Below are 17,490 nucleotides of genomic sequence, written 5' to 3'. Positions count from 1 at the left end.
ACATTTTTGTTTTAATTTGCATTTTTTTGGCTACTAGTGGGTGGAGAACATGTTTTAAAGTTTAGGGATTAAAAGTGGTGACAAGCTAATTGTTCTCTGATGCCAAATTTATTCACCCTGGTTAATTCTATTAGATTGTCCAAATAACAATGAAAATGTTTTCTTAAACTACTGAGACAATTCATATTTATATAAACATATATAATATATAATTATATAAAATATAAAGTTATTGTATATATACTCAAAATTTTTGAGATAGCAATATAATCAATTGCAATTTCATGAAGTTTATGGGTATGATTTTATGAAGAAATCCTTATTTCAGATAGAGCTTAAGAAGTTAGAAACAAAAGCAAGAGGTTTGTAAAGCAAAGTAATTTTTAGTGAAGTATTAATTAAATGTAGAGCATTTCAATCTTTTTCTTTCTTTGATTTTCAGTCAATTTGGGTCATCTTTTTTTAAAAAAAAATAAGACTCTCTAAATAATTGCATGGCCACATTACTCTCTAGGGCACATTTTATAATTTCTGTGGTATGTGTGTATGTGTGAGGGTGGTGGGTAGAAGAGATAAATACCAGTTAGTAATAATGATAATATAATACATTCTTTGAAAAAATATCTGGGTATAGTAACTTTGGAAAGAAGGCACTAATTCTTTTCACCTTAATGGAAATTATGTTCATTTCTTTTTTCTAAGTACTCCCTATATTTCACCATTAAATGAGGCTCTTGAAAGTCAACCAAATATATCTTCTACATTTCTATATATAACATCATTCTTGTGCAGATATGTTATCACTATCCTATGAAAGGAAAGGAAAGCCCCTAGAAGGGAAGAAGTAAGGGGAGAGAATAAAGATAAAGGGTCCCTTAAAAATTAGATCAGTACATATCTACACCAGGATACTAGCAGTGTTACCTAAAATGTGGGGGAACAAAGATATTTGTTTACTGTAACTTGATATACAATTTTTTTTAACCACTTTTAGGGAACCTTATTAGAAAGTATGAAAAACTGAAAAGGCATGATGATATCATAGCAATTTTTTAAAGGAGAAACGGAAAGCTCAAGTAATTGTGTACATTAGGGAATGTTGCATTTTAGGCACTGTCATTTTGATAAAAAAGGAATTCAAGAATATTGTAAATACTTATACCTTCTCAGTGAGTGGTCCTCTCTGCATTATTTATGGAAGGACCTTTTATAGATAAGAACTAGCATTTGGTGCAATTTTGATTTGCAGCTGTCATCATAAAACCTTGATTTTGTTTTCAGATTTGTTTTCAGTTTCACAAATAAAAATGACTCAAACTGAAATTTAAGGAGAAACTGCCGAAGAAACCTTTTGATTAAATCTATCAGAAGTGATAGCAGTGTTTAGCATTTGATTGTAAATTCTTTTTTCTGTTGACCTTCCTGACAGGTTTATGTTGGATACATCTAATTTCCTGAAGTGTTTTCAAAGATGTGGGCATTTTGATTAAAAATATTCCCACAAAACTTTCCAAACATCTTTTTAAGGTATCTTAAAATTAATTTAGGAAGACACTATAAGAAAATGCTGTTATTACAGAAACAGTTTCAAAGGAAAAAAAATAAGATGTGTTATTTGGATTTAGAACTTCAAAGCTAGAATTGTTCTTATAAAAGGAAAAAAAAGTTTTCTCATGGTTAATCTCACTTTTTAAATAGAATGAGATGAGATGGGGTATTTGAAATGAAAATGGTTAAGGAATCACTTTTACACCATGGTGGCAGAATGGTTTTTGTCTTTAATATTTTTTATCGTTAAAACACCTACACACAATATATAGTCATGTATGTGGAAAATTTTAAATCAATACATGTATAAAATTAAAATTATTCCCCCTTTTCCATTCCCTAGAGAGAATCACTGTTCACACTTCGATTTAGAACATTTAAGAGCTTTTTCTATACACATATGTATACATAACCATGAATACACAGAACTGTATCTAAATAACACTGTGATCAGACTGAATTTACTCCATAGTCATATCCTCTTTGTTTTTTGCTTTTTTTAAAAGTCAGATTTATTGAGTTATAATTTATACACACTTTAATTCTACTTCTTGGGCAAAACAAAACATAGAAGTCTTTGGGAATGGCAAAAAAAAAATTCAGGAATCAGAGATGCTGTGGAAATTGGGTTTATTGATTCAATAAACAACAAAGGATAATTTTTCTATTTTTCCACTTACCCCATCTACAGTTTTTTGTATTTGCACTGAATCATCACCTTGAGCATGGTGTGGATGCATCACTATTATGTGAAAGTTGTATGACTCCACACTGCAGTGTTCTAGGGTTAGTCCCCAAACTTTAATCATGAGGAATTAAAAAGAACCAAAATTAAAGTGTATATTGACTAAGGTTAAGTGGGAGTAAAAGTCTTTATTTTTGGTAAAGAATTTCATTTATGGATTCCCCTAGACCTGCAAATCTCTAGAAATTATACACATAATTATTTCAGCTATGTCCTCTCATTTTGTAAGTCACATTAGGGGAGGGGCCTAAGACTGAAGGATTTTCATAGTCTTTTAAAATTGGTATGGATACATTATATACTATCAGCTAAAAGTCTCATAAAATATACTTTTACACAGTGTAATGTGGTAATAAGAAATATATATGTGGTCTTCCTCTCTGGTTTCTGGCACAGAACTCCTAATATTATACAACAAATTAATATTTGCTTTTTGTCCCTGGTACCTTAAGCAGCTCTGGAGAGATGAATAAAGGCAAAAGGAGCATGTTTTGTCATTAATAACAAGAACTTTTCAACCACAACTTGGTTTATTTTAATAAAGTGACTTTTTGGAAAGCCCATAAAATGAGGGGCTAGTGGTCATGGGAGTCAACCATGTGACTAGAGGGTTGAAACTTTCCACCCTATATCCTGACCTTTGGGGAGAGAGGCTGGAAGTTGAGTTAATCACTAATTGTCAATGATTTAACCAATCATATCTAGGTAATAAAGCCTCTATAAAAAACAACTGAAAGGATTTGGGGAGCATCTATGTTGGTGAATTAACTGAGGTGCTCAGAGGGAGCTACACCCTGGGAGGGCATGGAAGCTCTGTTCCTCTTATCCTATGCCTTGCCCTATACTTCTATTTTTCTGTTCACCTGTATCTTTTATTATACTCTTTATAATAAACAGGCAAGTGTAAGTATCTTCTTCCCTGAGTTCTGTGAGTTGTTATAGCAAATTATTGAAGCTGAGAAGGGGGTTGTGGGAATCCTCAGTTTGTAGCCAACTCAGCCAGAAGTACAGGTGACAAGCTGGGATTTGCAATTGGCATATGAAGTGGGGGACAGTCTTACGGACCTGATCCCTTAATCTGTGGTCTGTGCCAACTCCTGGCAATTAGTGTCAGAATTAAGTTAAATTGTAAGACACCCAGTCAGTGTCTGCTGAGAACTGGAGTGGAAAAACTCACACATTTGGTGTCAGAAGTGGGACAAATAGAGGAAACAGAGTTTTCCTTTACCTGGGTGAAGCAGACTGTTTTGAGCAGTACTTATCAGTATGATAGTCTCTATTTGTTATAATCCTTTTACATATGTTGAAAAGGTTCCCAGGAATTTTAGTAAATCTTTTCCTACCTTTATTCAGCATAAACTTCCTTAAGCTTAAAAGAATTTTCTCATTAGACACAACCAAATTTTGATTCTATAATAGCATTAGTTCTATTGCTTCTTAGCCTTTTGGCTAAGATTAAGTATAATAGCACTATTTCTGGTAGAATAATGGATAAGAGGAAAACTTTATAGTTTAGCTTTTGGATAATTATTGATATTTCTAAGCATTTGGGATATATTTAATTTTCATGGATTTAGATGTTTTAAATTTGTAGTAGCAAATTATAATACAAAATCCAATGAAAATATAGTCATAGTTTTATTATAACTGTATTATTTGTAACATACTCATATTACAGGTATTGAAGACTGAAGTGACATGATAAATTACTTCCTGATTTGTTGTTGAGTCAAAAGTTGGTTTAAGTCTATTTTTTTTTGATTATCTGGAAATCTGAAATAAAATAAATTATAAAATTAAATTTTATATTGGACTAGAAAGCAAAAAAAAATAAAAAACCCAAAAAAACCTTGCTTTTAAGATATTTCAATTGGCCTTGAATAACATGGTTTTGAACTGTGGGAGTCCACTTACATGCAGACTTTTTTCAATAGTAAATACTACAGTACTATACAATCAGTGGTTGGTTGAATCTGCATTTGCAGATTCAAATATGTATACGGAGGGCTGACTATAGGTTATATGCATATTTTTGACTGTGGGGAGGGTTGGCATCCCTAACCTCCACGTTGTTCAAGGGTCGACTGGATTTTGTATTCTGTAATTTTTAGACATAGCTTAAAAGATTAAAATTACCTCTATGATTTCTTTCTTTCGTTTTTTTTTTAACCAGTGTTTCAGTATTAACTTATCAAGTGTTAGATGAAGTTACTTTTTTGTGTTTGGAGAATTACATTATACTTAGTATCTTGCGTAATGTGGATACTTAATAGAAAGTTTAACTTGATTTATCATACCCACGAGGTCCTCTTCCAAAAACTCTGAGGTTTGATATAAACTTTCCATTGTGGATCTTCTAGACCCTCCTAAAGAAAAAAAGATGTATACATTTAATGGCTTATCACAAATGGAGTTTACAGTTCTTTTGAGTTTGAACGTGGGAATCTCTTTTCAGGGGTCTCTACCCTTATCACCTGTATGACAAAAGTTTATGTATAACTTGTATCACCAGTGCAGATTATATTGGTCAAAGATGGCCACAATGATATCTCCCACTCTACGCATTCCTCAAAAGTATGATCTTGCCACTTCCCCTTCAAGAGGTGGAATCCAATTCCCCTCCTCTTGAAACTGGGCTAGGCATAGTACTATTTTGTAATCAATAGAATGTGGAGGAAGTGACTGCATGACTTCCAAACCTAGATAAGAAAAGGCTGTGCTGCTTCCACCTGGTTCTCTTAGGATGCTTGCTTTGGAGGAAGCCAGTCGCCATATAAGAAGTCTTCCACCCTGAGATTGTCCTCCTGGTGAGACCATGTACAGATGCTCCAGTTGACAGTCCCAGCTGAGCCCAGCCTTCTAGCTATCCTGCCAAAGTTCCACTATGTGAGTAAAACTTTCTGGGATCCTTCAGATCAACCCATCTGTCAGGTGAGTATTATCATTGGGTAACCTAAATGGATGTCTAGCCAAGCCAGGTTCGAATTCCTAACCCACAGAAGTCTTGTGATATATGAAATGGCAAATGGAACAGCCACTGTTTGGGGGATAAGATGACTTGTTAAAGCAAAACTCTGAAGGACAATTAATTTAGAGAGCAATATAAAGTAACCAAATAATCAAATATGATATGGGAAATTTAGACATAAACAGAAATATTAATTTATTACTTAACTTCCATATCTGCCCTTCTACTTTTTTTTAACATCTTTATTGAAGTGTAATTGCTTTATAATGGTGTGTTAGTTTCTGCTTTATAACAAAGTGAATCAGCTGTACATATACATATATCCCCATATCTCCTCCCTCTTGTATCTCCCTCCCAATCTCCCTATCCCACCCCTCTAGGTGGTCACAAAGCACTGAGCTGATCTCCCTGTGCTATGTGGCTGCTTTCCACTAGCTATCTATTTTACATTTGGTAGTATATATAAGTTCATGCCACTCTCACACTTCATCCCAGGGTTACCCTTCCTCCTCTCCATGTCCTAAAGTCGATTCTGTACATCTGCATCTTTATTCCTGTCCTGCTCCTAGGTTCTTCATGACCACTTTTTTTTTTTTAGATTCCATATATATGTGTTAGCATTTGGTATTTGTTTTTCTCTTTCTGACTTACTGTACTCTGTATGACAGACTCTAAGTCCATCCACCTCATTACAAATAACTCAATTTCATTTCTTTTTATGGCTGAGTAATATTCCATTGTATATATGGGCCACATCTTCTTTATCCATTCATCTATCGATGGACATTGAGGTTGCTTCCATGTCCTGGCTATTGTAAATAGAGCTGCAATGACAATTTGGTACATGAGTCTCTTTGAATTATGGTTTTCTCAGGGTATATGCCCAGTAGTGGGATTGCTGGGTCATATGGTAGTTCTATTTTTAGTTTTCTAAGGACCCTCCATGAAGTTCTCCATAGTGGCTGTATCAATTTACACTACCACCAAGAGTGCAAGAGGGTTCCCTTTTCTCCACACCCACTCCAGCATTTATTGTTTGTAGATTTTTTGAAGATGGCCATTCTGACCTGTGTGAGGTGATACCTCATTGTAGTTTTGATTTGCATTTCTCTAATGATTAGTGATGTTGAGCAATCTTTCATGTGTTTGTTGGCAATTTGTATATCTTCTTTGGAGAAATGTCTATTTAGGTCTTCTGCCCATTTTTGGATTGGGTTGTTTGTTTTTTAGATATTGAGCTGCCTGTGCTGCTTGTAAATTTTGAAGATTAATCCTTTGTCAGTTGCTTCATTTGAAAATATTTTCTCCCATTCTGAGGGTTGTCTTTTTGTCTTGTTTATGTTTTCCTTTGCTGTGCAAAAGCTTTTGTTTCATTGCGTCCCATGTGTCTACTTTTGTTTTTACTTCCATTTCTCTAGGAGGTGGGTCAAAAAGGATCTTGCTGTGATTTATATCATAGAGAGTTCCGCCTGTGTTTTCCTCTAAGAGTTTTCTAATGTACGGCCTAACATTTAGGTCTTTAATCCATTTTGAGTTTATTTTTGTGTATAGTGTTAGGGAGTGTTCTAATGTCATTCTTTTACATGTAGCTGTCCAGTTTTCCCAGAACCACTTATTGAAGAGGCTGTCTTTTCTCCATTGTATATTCTTGCCTCTTTTATCAAAAATAAGGTGACCACGTGTGTGTGGGTTTATCTCTGGGCTTTCTATCCTGTTCCATTGATATACATTTCTGTTTTTATGCCAGGACCATACAGTCTTCATTACTGTAGTTTTGTAGTATAGTCTGAAGTCAGGGAGCCTGATTCCTCCAGCTCTGTTTTGGTTTCTCAAGATTGGTTTAGTTATTGAGGGTCTTTTGTGTTTCCATACAAATTGTGAAATTTTCTGTTCTAGTTCTGTGGAAAATGCCATTGGTAATTTGACAGAGATTGCATGGAATCTGTAGATTGATTTGGGTAGAATAGTCATTTTCACAATGTTGATTCTTCCAATCCAAGAACATAGTATATCTCTCCATCTGTTTGTATCATCTTTAATTTCTTTCATCAGTGTCTTATAGTTCTTTGCATAAAGGTCTTTTGTCTCCTTAGGTAGGTTTATTACTAGGAATTTTATTCTTTTTGTTGCAATGGTAAATGGGAGTGTTTCCATAACTTCTCTTTCAGATTTTGCATCATTAGTGTATAGGAATGCAAGAGATTTCTGTGCATTAATTTTGTATCCTGCTACTTTACCAAACTCATTGATTAGCTCTAGTAATTTTTTGGTAGCATCTTTAGGATTCTCTACATATAGGATCATGTCATCTGCAAACAGTGACAGTTTTACTTCCTTTCTGATTTCGATTCCTATTTTTTCTTTTTCTTCTCTGATTGCTGTGGCTAAAACTTCCAAAACTATGTTGAATAATAGCGGTGACAGTGGGCAACCACGTCTTGTTCCTGATCTTAGTGGAAATGCTTTGTTTCCACCATTGAGAATGATGTTGGCTGTGGGTCTGTTGTATATGGCCTTTATTATGTTGAGGTAAGTTCCTTCTATGCCTACTTTCTGGAAGGTTTTTATCACAAATGAGTGTTGAATTTTGTCAAAAGCGTTTTCTGAATCCATTAAGATGATCATATGGTTTTTATGATTCAGTTTGTTAATATGGTGTATCACATTGATTGATTTGCATATATTGAAGAATCCTTGAATTCCTGGGATAAACCCCACTTGATCATGGTGTATGATCCTTGAAATGTGCTGTTGGATTCTGTTTGCTAGTATTTTGTTGAGGATTTTTGCATCTAAGTTCATCACAGATATTGCCCTGTACTTTTCTTTCTTTGTGACATCTTTGTCTGGTTTTGGTATCAGGGTGATGGTGGTCTTATAGAATGAGTTTGGGAGTGTTCCTACGTCAGCTCTATTTTGGAAGAGTTTGAGAAAGATAGGTGTTAGCTCTTCTCAAATGTTTGATAGAATTCGCCAGTGAGGCTGTCTGGTCCTGGGCTTTTGGTTTTTGGAAGATTTTTAATCACAGTCTCAATTTCAGTGCTTCTAATTGGTCTTTTCATATTTTCTATTTCTTCCTGGTTCAGTCTTGGAAGGTTGTGCTTTTCTAAGAATTTGTCCATTTCTTCCAGGTGGTCCATTTTATTGACATACAGTTGCTTGTAGTAATCTCTCATGATCCTTTGTATGTCTGCAGTGTCAGCTGTTACTTCTCCTTTTTCGTTTCTAATTCTATTGATTTGAGCCTTCTCCCTTCTTTTCTTTATGAATCTGGCTAATGGTTTATCTATTTTGTTTATCTTCTCAGAGAATCAGCTTCTAGTTTTATTGATCTTTGCTATTGTTTCCCTCATTTCTTTTTCGTTTATTTCTGATCTGATCTCTATGATATCTTTCCTTCTGCTAACTTTGGGGTTTTTGTTCTTTCTCTAATTACTTTAGGTGTAAGGTTAGGTTGTTTATTTGAGATGTTTCTTGCTTCTTGAGGTAGGATTTTATTGCTATAATCTTTCCTCTTAGAACTGGTTTTGCTGCATCCAATAGGTTTTGTGTCATCGTGTTTTCATTGTCATTTGTTTATAGGTCGTTTTGATTTCCTCTTTGATTTCTTCAGTAATCTCTTGATTATTAAGTAGTGTATGGTTTAGCGTCCATGTGTTTGTATTTTTTCCAGAATTTTTCCTGTTGTTGATATCTAGTGTCACAGTGTTGTGATCAGAAAAGATACTTGATACAATTTCAATTTTCTTAAATATACCAAGGCTTGATTTGTGACCCAAGATATGATCTATCCTGGACAATGTTCCATGAGCACTTGAGAAGAAAGTGTATTCTGTTGTTTTTAGATGGAATGTCTTCCAAATATCAATTAATTCCATCTTGTTTAATGTGTCATTTAAAGCTTGTGTTTCCACATTTATTTTCATTTTGAATGATCTGTCCATTGGTGAAAGTGGGGTGTTAAAATCCCCTACTATTATTGTGTTACTGTCTATTTATGGCTGTTTGCACTTACCTTATGTATTCAGGTGCTCCTATGTTGGGTGCATAAATATTTGCAATTGTTATATCTTCCTCTTGGATTGATCCCTTGATCATTGTGTAGTGTCCTTCATTATCTCTTGAAATAGTCTTTAAAGTCTATTTTGCCTGATACAAGAATTGCTACTCCAGGTTTCTTTTGATTTCCATTTGCATGGAATATGTTTTTCCATCCTCTCACTTTCAGTCTGTTGGTGTCCCTAGGTCTGAAGTGGGTCTCCTGTAGAGAGCATACATACAGGTCTTGTTTCTGTACCCATTCAAGCCAGTCTATGTCTTTTGGTTGGAGGATTTAATCCATTTACATTTAAGGTAATTATCGATATGTGTGTGCCTATTACAATATTCTTAATTGTTTTGGGTTTGTTATTGTAGAAGTTTTCCTTCTCTTGTGATTCCTGCCTAGAGAAGTTCCTTTAGCATTTGTCGTAAAGCTGGTTTGGTGGTGCTGAATTCTCTAGCTTTTGCTTGTCTGTAAAAGTTTTAATTTTTCTCTCAAATCTGAATGTGATCCTTGCTGGGTAGAGTAATCTTGGATTTAGGTTTTTCTCCTTCATCTCTTTAAATATATCCTGCCACTCCCTTCTGGCTTGCAGAGTTTCTGCTGAAAGATCAGCTGTTAACCTTATGGGGATTCCCTTATGTATTATTTGTTTTTTATCCCTTGCTGCTTTTAATGTTTGTTTTTTGCATTTAATTTCTTTTTCTTTTTTTGTGGTATGCGGCCCTCTCACTGTTGTGGCCTCTCCCATTGCAGAGCATACGCTCCAGACACACAGGCTCAGTGGCCATGGCTCACGGGCCTGGCTGCTCCACAGCATGTGGGATCCTCCCGGACCCGGGCACAAACCCGTGTCCCCTGTGTCGGCAGGCAGACTCTCAACCACTGTGCCACCAGGGAAGCCCTGCATTTAACTTTTGATAGTTTGATTAATATATGTCTTGGTGTGTTTTTCCTTGGATTTATCCTGTATGGGACTCTTTGCACTACCTGCACTTGATTGACTATTTCCTTTCCCATATTAGGGAAGTTTTCAAGTCTAATCTCTTCAAATATTTTCTCAGTCCCTTTCTTTTCCTCTTCTTCTTCTGGGACCCCTATAATGTGAATGTTGGTGTGTTTAATGTTGTCCCAGAAGTCTTTGAGACTGTCCTCCATTCTTTTCATTCTTTTTTTCTTTATTGTGCTCTGCAGTAGTTATTTCCACTATTTTATCTTCCAGGTCATGTGTCCGTTTTTTTGCCTCAGTTATTCTGCTATTGATTCCTTCTAGAGAATTTTTAATTTCATTTATTCTGTTGTTCAACATTGTTTGTTTGCTCTTTAGTTCTTCTAGGTCCTTGTTAAACATTTCTTGTACTTTCTCCATTCTCTTTCCAAGATTTTGGAGCACCTTTACTGTCATTACTCTGAATTCTTTTTCAGGTAGACTGACTATTTACTCTTCATTTGTTTGTTCTGGTGGATTTTTATCTTGCTCCTTCATGTGCTGTGTGTTTCTTTGTCTTCTTATTTTGCTTAATTTACTGTGTTTGGGGTCTCCTTTATGCAGGCTGAAGGTTTGTATTTCCCATTGTTTTTGGTGTTTGCTCCCAGTGACTAAGGTTGTTTCAGTGGGTTGTGTAGGCTTCCTCGTGGATGGGACTAGTTCCTTCATTCTGGTGGATGAGACTGGATCTTGTCTTTCTGGTGGGTAGGACCACGTCTGGTGGTGTGTTTTGGGGTGTCTGTGAACTTATTATGATTTTAGGCAGTCTCTCTGCTAATGGGTGGGGTTGTGTTCCTGTCTTGCTAGCTGTTTGGCATAGGGTGTCTAGCCATGGAGGTTGCTGGTCGTTGAGTGGAGCTGGGTCTTAGCATTGAGATGGAGATCTCTGGGAGCACTTTTGCCGTTTGATGTTACGTGGAGCTGGGAGGTCTCTGATGGACCCATTTCCTGACCTCAGCGCTCCCACCTCAGAGGCACAGGCCTGACATCAGCTGGAGCACCAGGACCCTGTCAGCCACATGGCTCAGAAGAAAAGGGAGAAAAAAGAAAGAAAGGAAAAATAAAGTAAAATATATTAAAATAAAAAATAATTATTAAAAATTTAAAAAAATTTAAATTAATTTTAAAAAGAAAAAAGGAAAGAGAGAAAGAAGATAAATATATGTATCATTGTTCCCAAAGTCCACCACCTCAATTTTGGGATGATTCGTTGTCTACTCAGGTACTCCACTAATGCAGGGTACATCAAGTTGATTGTGGAGATTCTATCCGCTGCTCCTGAGGTTGGTGGGAGAGATTTCCCTTTCTCTTCTTTGTTTGCACAGCTTCTGGGGTTCAGTTTTGGATTTGGCCCTGCCTCTGCATGTAGGTCACCTGAGGGCGTCTGTTCTTTGCTCTGACAGGACGGGGTTAAAGGAGCAGCTGATTAGGGGGCTCTGGCTCACTCAGGCTGGGGGGAGGGAGGGGTACAGAATGCAGGGAGAGCCTGCTGTGGCAGAGGTCTGCATGCCATTGCAACAGTCTGAGGCATGGCATGTGTTCTCCCGGGTCAGTTGTCCCTGGATCATGGGACCCTGGCAGTGGTGGGCTGCACAGGCTCCCGGGAGGGGAGGTGTGGATAGTGACCTGTGCTCGCACACAGGATTCTTGGTAGCTGCAGCAGCAGCCTTAGCATCTCATGCCCATCTCCAGGGTCCACACTGATACCCGTGGCTAGCGCCAGTCTCTGGAGCTTGTTTAGGTGGTGTTCCAAATCCCCTCTCCTCGTGCACCACACAACAATGGTCTCTTGCCTCTTAGGCAGTTCCAGACTTTTTCCCAGACTCCCTCCCAGCTAGCTGTGGTGCACTATCCCCTTTCAGGCTGTGTTCACACAGCCAACCCCAGTCCTCTTCCTGGGATCCGACCTCTGAAGCCTGAGCCTCAGCTCCCAGACCTCACCCCTCCGGCAGGTGAGCAAACAAGCCTCTCAGGCTGGTGTGAGCTGGTTGGTAACGATCCTCTGTGTGGGCATCTCTCCACTTTGCCCTCTGCACCCCTGTTGCTGCGCTCTCCTCTGTGGCTCTGAAGCTTCCCCCCCCACCACCCCCCATCTCCACCAGTGCAGGGGCTTCCTAGTGTGGGGAAAATTTTCTTCCTTCACAGATCTCTCCCAGTGGTGCAGGTCCCGTCCCTGTTTTTTCTTTTGCCCTACCCAGGTACGTGGGGAGTTTCTTGCCTTTTGGGAGGTCTGAGGTCTTCTGCCAGCATTCAGTAGGTGTTCTGTAAGAGTTGTTCAACGTGTAGATGTATTTCTGACGTATTTTTGGGAAGGAAGGTGATCTCCACATCTTCCTCTTCCACCATCTTGAAGGTCTCCTACCCTTCTACTTTTGACTTGAATGCACTTATCTAATAAGATGCTCTTTATCCTTGCTTATAACAGGCCTCAGTGTCCAGGTCCCCTTTCATTTCCTGCATTCTACTTTTCATAAAGTTCTGCATATTTCATATTTTGTCCTCATATCCCACGTACCACAACTCCTGAAACATTTCCACTATATTCTCAGTTTATTTTCCAAAATTCCTTCTACTTTCTTGCTCTGACAGAATCTTGGCTGTCCTCTGAGGATACTGCCAGCCCAGAAGCCTTTCTTGTTTTTCTTTTCATCAGTCCTCTTACCATGGTACTTGGAGATGGGCAGGTGTCCTCCTCCTTATTGTTCTCTTTCAGCGTATTTGCCCGCCCTTCTTCCCTTCCTAAAACTCACATCATCAGTTTATATAATCAACTATTGCTGTGATCTACCTGCAACTGGATTGTTCTCAGTTCATTTCATCATTGGCTCATTGTCAATTTCCCACTACTGTCTTAATTTAGCAATTTAAATGTATGTTTAGAAGATTCTTTCACCCTGGGTCTCAATTCCTTGAGCTCTGTTCTTTTAGATCTTGTCCTTTACCTTACCATAGCCATTAACTCCCATGCTTATTCTCAGACTTTTTCATTACCTGTAATTGCAAGCCCCCCTCAAACTCAGTTTTCTGCATTCAACTAGTAGACTGTCAGCTTTTATTTTTTCTGGATCACTCCCTCTATTACCCCACCACTAGCAATTCTTCAACCCCACTGGGACTTCCAATTCTACTATCTTTTCATTGTTCCTCCCTGTTTGGATTTCTTCTTTCCCTTCTTTGTACCATTTAAACTCCATGGTCATTCACCCTCTTGCATATAGGCTGACTTCCTTACCCTTTTTTTCTCACTTTGTTATGTTCGCTTGACAAAACTATAATCCCAGTTAAATCCAACTCTCTTCCTATTCCCCTCCCACAGTGTAAGGCTCTGTGTGGCTTGAAAAACATACAAGTGGGTCTCACTTTAAATTCATGGTCACCGACATTAGGGGGAACTCAATACTTTCAGGCCATCCTATTAAATGTTCCTAGTCCATTCATTCTTCCACTCTCCTAGATGACATTTACTCTTTCTTCCATTTTCTCAAACCTCCAACTCTCTATATTCATTATCATTCTCAGCTGATGATTTATTTTCCAGTTTCATAGAGGAAATATAACATAGTAGGAAAAAGATTCCACAAGCTGTGTCAAGAGTTACTTACTTGTTTCTGTTCTATATGCTTCATGTCTCCCATACTCCCATCTAAGGTCAACCCCTCTAGGTCTTCACTAGATCTCATCCTCTCTTGCCTACACAAGACATAGCTCTAGTAATTCCTTGTCTTTCACTTATCAGTTTTTTTACACTCTACTAAATCTTTCCAATCAACATATATATATTTTGTTGAAGACACATGAGTAAGTTCTCATCAATGAATGTGGACAGAATGATACATACTGCTTCTGGGCCTGAGCATTAGGCATTGGGCATTCATTTCTCCTTAAACTTCCCATTTTCCTCAATCTTAAACATGGAAATTTATGATTCAGTTTCAACCATGCAGACAATAACAACATCCAAGTTAATGGTTCTCAACTGGGATGATTTTGCTCCACAGGGCAGATTTGGAAATATCTGGAGATATTTTTGTCATCAAAACTGGTCGGTGGAAGTGCTACTGGCATCTAGTGGGTAGAGACCAGGAATGCTGCTTAATACCCTACAGTGCTCATGACAGCCATTCCCCACCCTTCTCTCCAACAAAAAAAATCATCCAGCTCAAAATTTTTATAGTGCTATATTGAGAAACCCTGCCCTGGGGGATGGTGGAACAATAAGACAGAAGGTCATGGTCCCCTGAATGCCTGTGGGACTACCTTGTAAATGTAGGCAGCTCACTTCAGGATTAAGGAAGAAACAAACTTCTATATTCTTAAGCTACTGTACTTTTGGGACTCTTTGTACTAGTAGCTTAGCCTTTACTTTAACTGATATATTCCATCACCTTTTGAAGTAAAGAACTACGCTGGGCTTCTCAGTTTAATATTTTGATTGCACCACAATACAGAGAACCATCCTGACACCCTAATGCCTGTTTTATACTATCTAATGTCTTAAACTCAGCATTCTCTTTGGTTTGGCAGGATGTAACAATATTTTTTAAATTGGAGAAATTGTTCCTGGATTTTCCAAGTTTGAAATTATGCCTGGTTGGTCTCAAATAATTGTTTAGCATTCATTCCTCAGATGCTCACCAAAGGTGATTTTTATTGTGGAACAGTTTTCATGTAGATTCTCTGAGAAGAATAGCTACATCTGCAGCTACTCTTTTACTCAACTTGGGCCACAATTGCTAGTTTAAAAAAAAGACATTGATACTTGCTGAGTTAGGAAACCTTAGCAAAGGTTAATTTATACAGGGGAACATTTGAAGTTATCATACAGGTTTTCTGAGACTTCTGTTCATTTGCAATAAGGTGAGCATCATGGGATTGTTGACTCTTGGTTCCATCTTGGAAAAGCACTCATTTTGATTCCTAACCTAGGTTTCCTGTTGTGGGTCTGTTCTTAGGGTATGATTTGAGATGTTTGATCTTCAAGGAAGCTGGAAGATTAGGACCCATATCACTCCAGCAAGGGAGACCAGAACCAGTGCAAAGCTGAGAGTTTGGTATTTGCTTACACCGCCTACCATTTCAATAGAAATAGGCACTTCCCTGTTGCTAATAGTAAAGACTCTCAAAGGGTAGATTCCCTCAAGTGGGCAACAAAAGGATCTCATTTTACCACATTTTAGCCTACCTCGTACCAAAGAGCAATAGAATAAGTCAACGATGCTGAATTGCAATAAACCTACAAACCCATTCCTTTACTTGAAAACAATGGCATATAATTTTCATATAATACAGTACTACATATAAATGAGATTTTAAAAAATGTTATCTGTAGGGGAGTATAAGTTGAAATGGGAGAGATGCTACCTGGTAGTTTTGTGACTGAAAAGGTGAATGAATTTTTATCATTTCGTCACGCAAAACATTTTTAGTGGCCTTACTAGAAAAAGGTAAATAATAACTCATACATAAAGGTTGTGTCAGAGTTTATGGACTAGACCCCTGGTAATGGATTCAACCTTTCCACAACAAATCAAAAGTATTGTCGTATGCTCACATGAATATACAACCGTCATTACCTTAAATTTAAAACTCACTATAAGCAGCAAACACGTAGAGCAGGATATGAAGGATGTATTGTATCAGTGTGGTCTGCAGAGAATTTCTTCAAAAGGTTTTTTGCTTTGTTGAAATATGTGTTGCAGTTCAAAGCTAAAGGGATTACTTCTGAATGGTCATCATAGGGTTGATTACGTTTGTATATTATATTTAGGTGGACCCTGCAGGCTATTATTCCATTAGGTCTGCCGGTCCTGCTATTGTCACAAAGTTGATCACCTAATGTTAAAAGACTGTGCTTTCTGTTGACCTTATCAAAACGTCTCAAAAGCCTTTGTTAGGGGCTTCCCTGGTGGCGCAGTGGTTGAGAGTCCGCCTGCCGATGCAGGGGACCCGGGTTCGTGCCCCGGTCTGGGAAGATCCCACATGCCCAGAGCGGCTGGGCCCATGAGCCATGGCCGCCGAGTCTGCGTGTCCGGAGCCTGTGCTCCGCAACGGGAGAGGCCTGCATACCGCAAAAAAAAAGAGTTCACTGCGCGTCCGGAGCCTTGGCTCCGCAACGGGAGAGGCCACAAAAGGGAGAGGCCTGCATACCGCAAAAAAAAAGAGTTCACGTGCCACAACTAAGGAGCCCACCTGTCACAACTAAGACCCAATGCAACAAAATAAATAAATAAAAATTTAAAAAAAAAAAAAAAAAAAAGCCTTTGTTAACAAATAAAATTCAGGTTGTGTTTCATGAAAATGATTAAGAATAAATACCATGTATGAAAACTGCTCGTATCTTATGGGTGATCTTAGCATTCTGCCATTATTAGCGAGGAGATTATATTTTGCTTTAGTATTACAGCACAATTCAATTTTAGCAGAAATAGTTCTTTTTCACGCTCATAGTAGACAGTCTCAGAGACTGATTTCCAAAAAAAGGACAGAAGTCGCTCCCCCTCTCCCATGTATTCAAATCACATAAAATTAACACCATGGAAGTAAGCCCAGTATATCAATATTAATACAATGCTATATCTACAATGGCCTATTACAATGTGGTTTTAGATGGTAACTGTACTGAGGAGAACAGAGTATATACACTGAAAATTTGTCATTCATACTTGATAATCAGAAAATCACTTTAAATAAATAAATTAAAATTTAACTGCTTATCTTCTAGACAGTGGTATGTAGTTTCATTCATTTAATCACAACAATTGGAAGATTTTAAAGAAACAAGTTGAATATATATTCTTATAAGTCCCGAGTCCAACTGCCAATATAAGGCATATTTTGATAACCTTGACTTTTAACCTATGTCATTAGGAATTAATGACAGAGTAACAAAATGAAAGGATATTTTTGATAAAGATATTGATAGGGATGGTTTTATTATTTCAAATAGCCTGTATAAAATTTTCACTAGAATCACAAAAGCTGTTCTTTGGGAACAAAGATGATTTTGAAGCTATCTCAATTGAACAGCTCGTCTTTGAATTATGTTCCCAGAAGTAGGATTGGCACAGACTCCCGTGTCCTTTTTGGCATGGTCCTCCTTGTAACTGATGGTGTGTAAAATGGCTGGTCAGGGATATAGCCTGTGAGCCTGGAGCACAGCCAGATGACACACATTATGGCCTCATTGGCACTGTTCTCTC

General features: G+C 37.6%; 1 protein-coding gene across 1 annotated transcript in view; it reads right to left on the bottom strand.

Moving 5' to 3' along the window:
- Nucleotides 1-3,998: 3,998 nt before the first annotated feature.
- TTC29 (tetratricopeptide repeat domain 29) overlaps nt 3,999-17,490 on the bottom strand; it is a 251,030-nt gene continuing 237,538 nt past the window's right edge. Inside the window, exons 11-12 of the mRNA XM_024736180.1 lie at nt 4,591-4,659; nt 3,999-4,066 (exon numbers count right to left, since the gene is read on the bottom strand). Coding sequence (XP_024591948.1) covers nt 4,041-4,066; nt 4,591-4,659 — 95 coding nt within the window. The 3' untranslated portion in view covers nt 3,999-4,040. The remainder of the gene's footprint in view (nt 4,067-4,590; nt 4,660-17,490) is intronic.

The sequence above is a fragment of the Neophocaena asiaeorientalis genome, unplaced genomic scaffold (genome assembly GCF_003031525.2).
Source record: "Neophocaena asiaeorientalis asiaeorientalis breed wild unplaced genomic scaffold, Neophocaena_asiaeorientalis_V1.1 scaffold7, whole genome shotgun sequence".
NCBI classification, from domain to species: Eukaryota; Metazoa; Chordata; class Mammalia; order Artiodactyla; family Phocoenidae; genus Neophocaena; species Neophocaena asiaeorientalis.
This window is presented reverse-complemented; position numbering and strand designations above follow the sequence as displayed.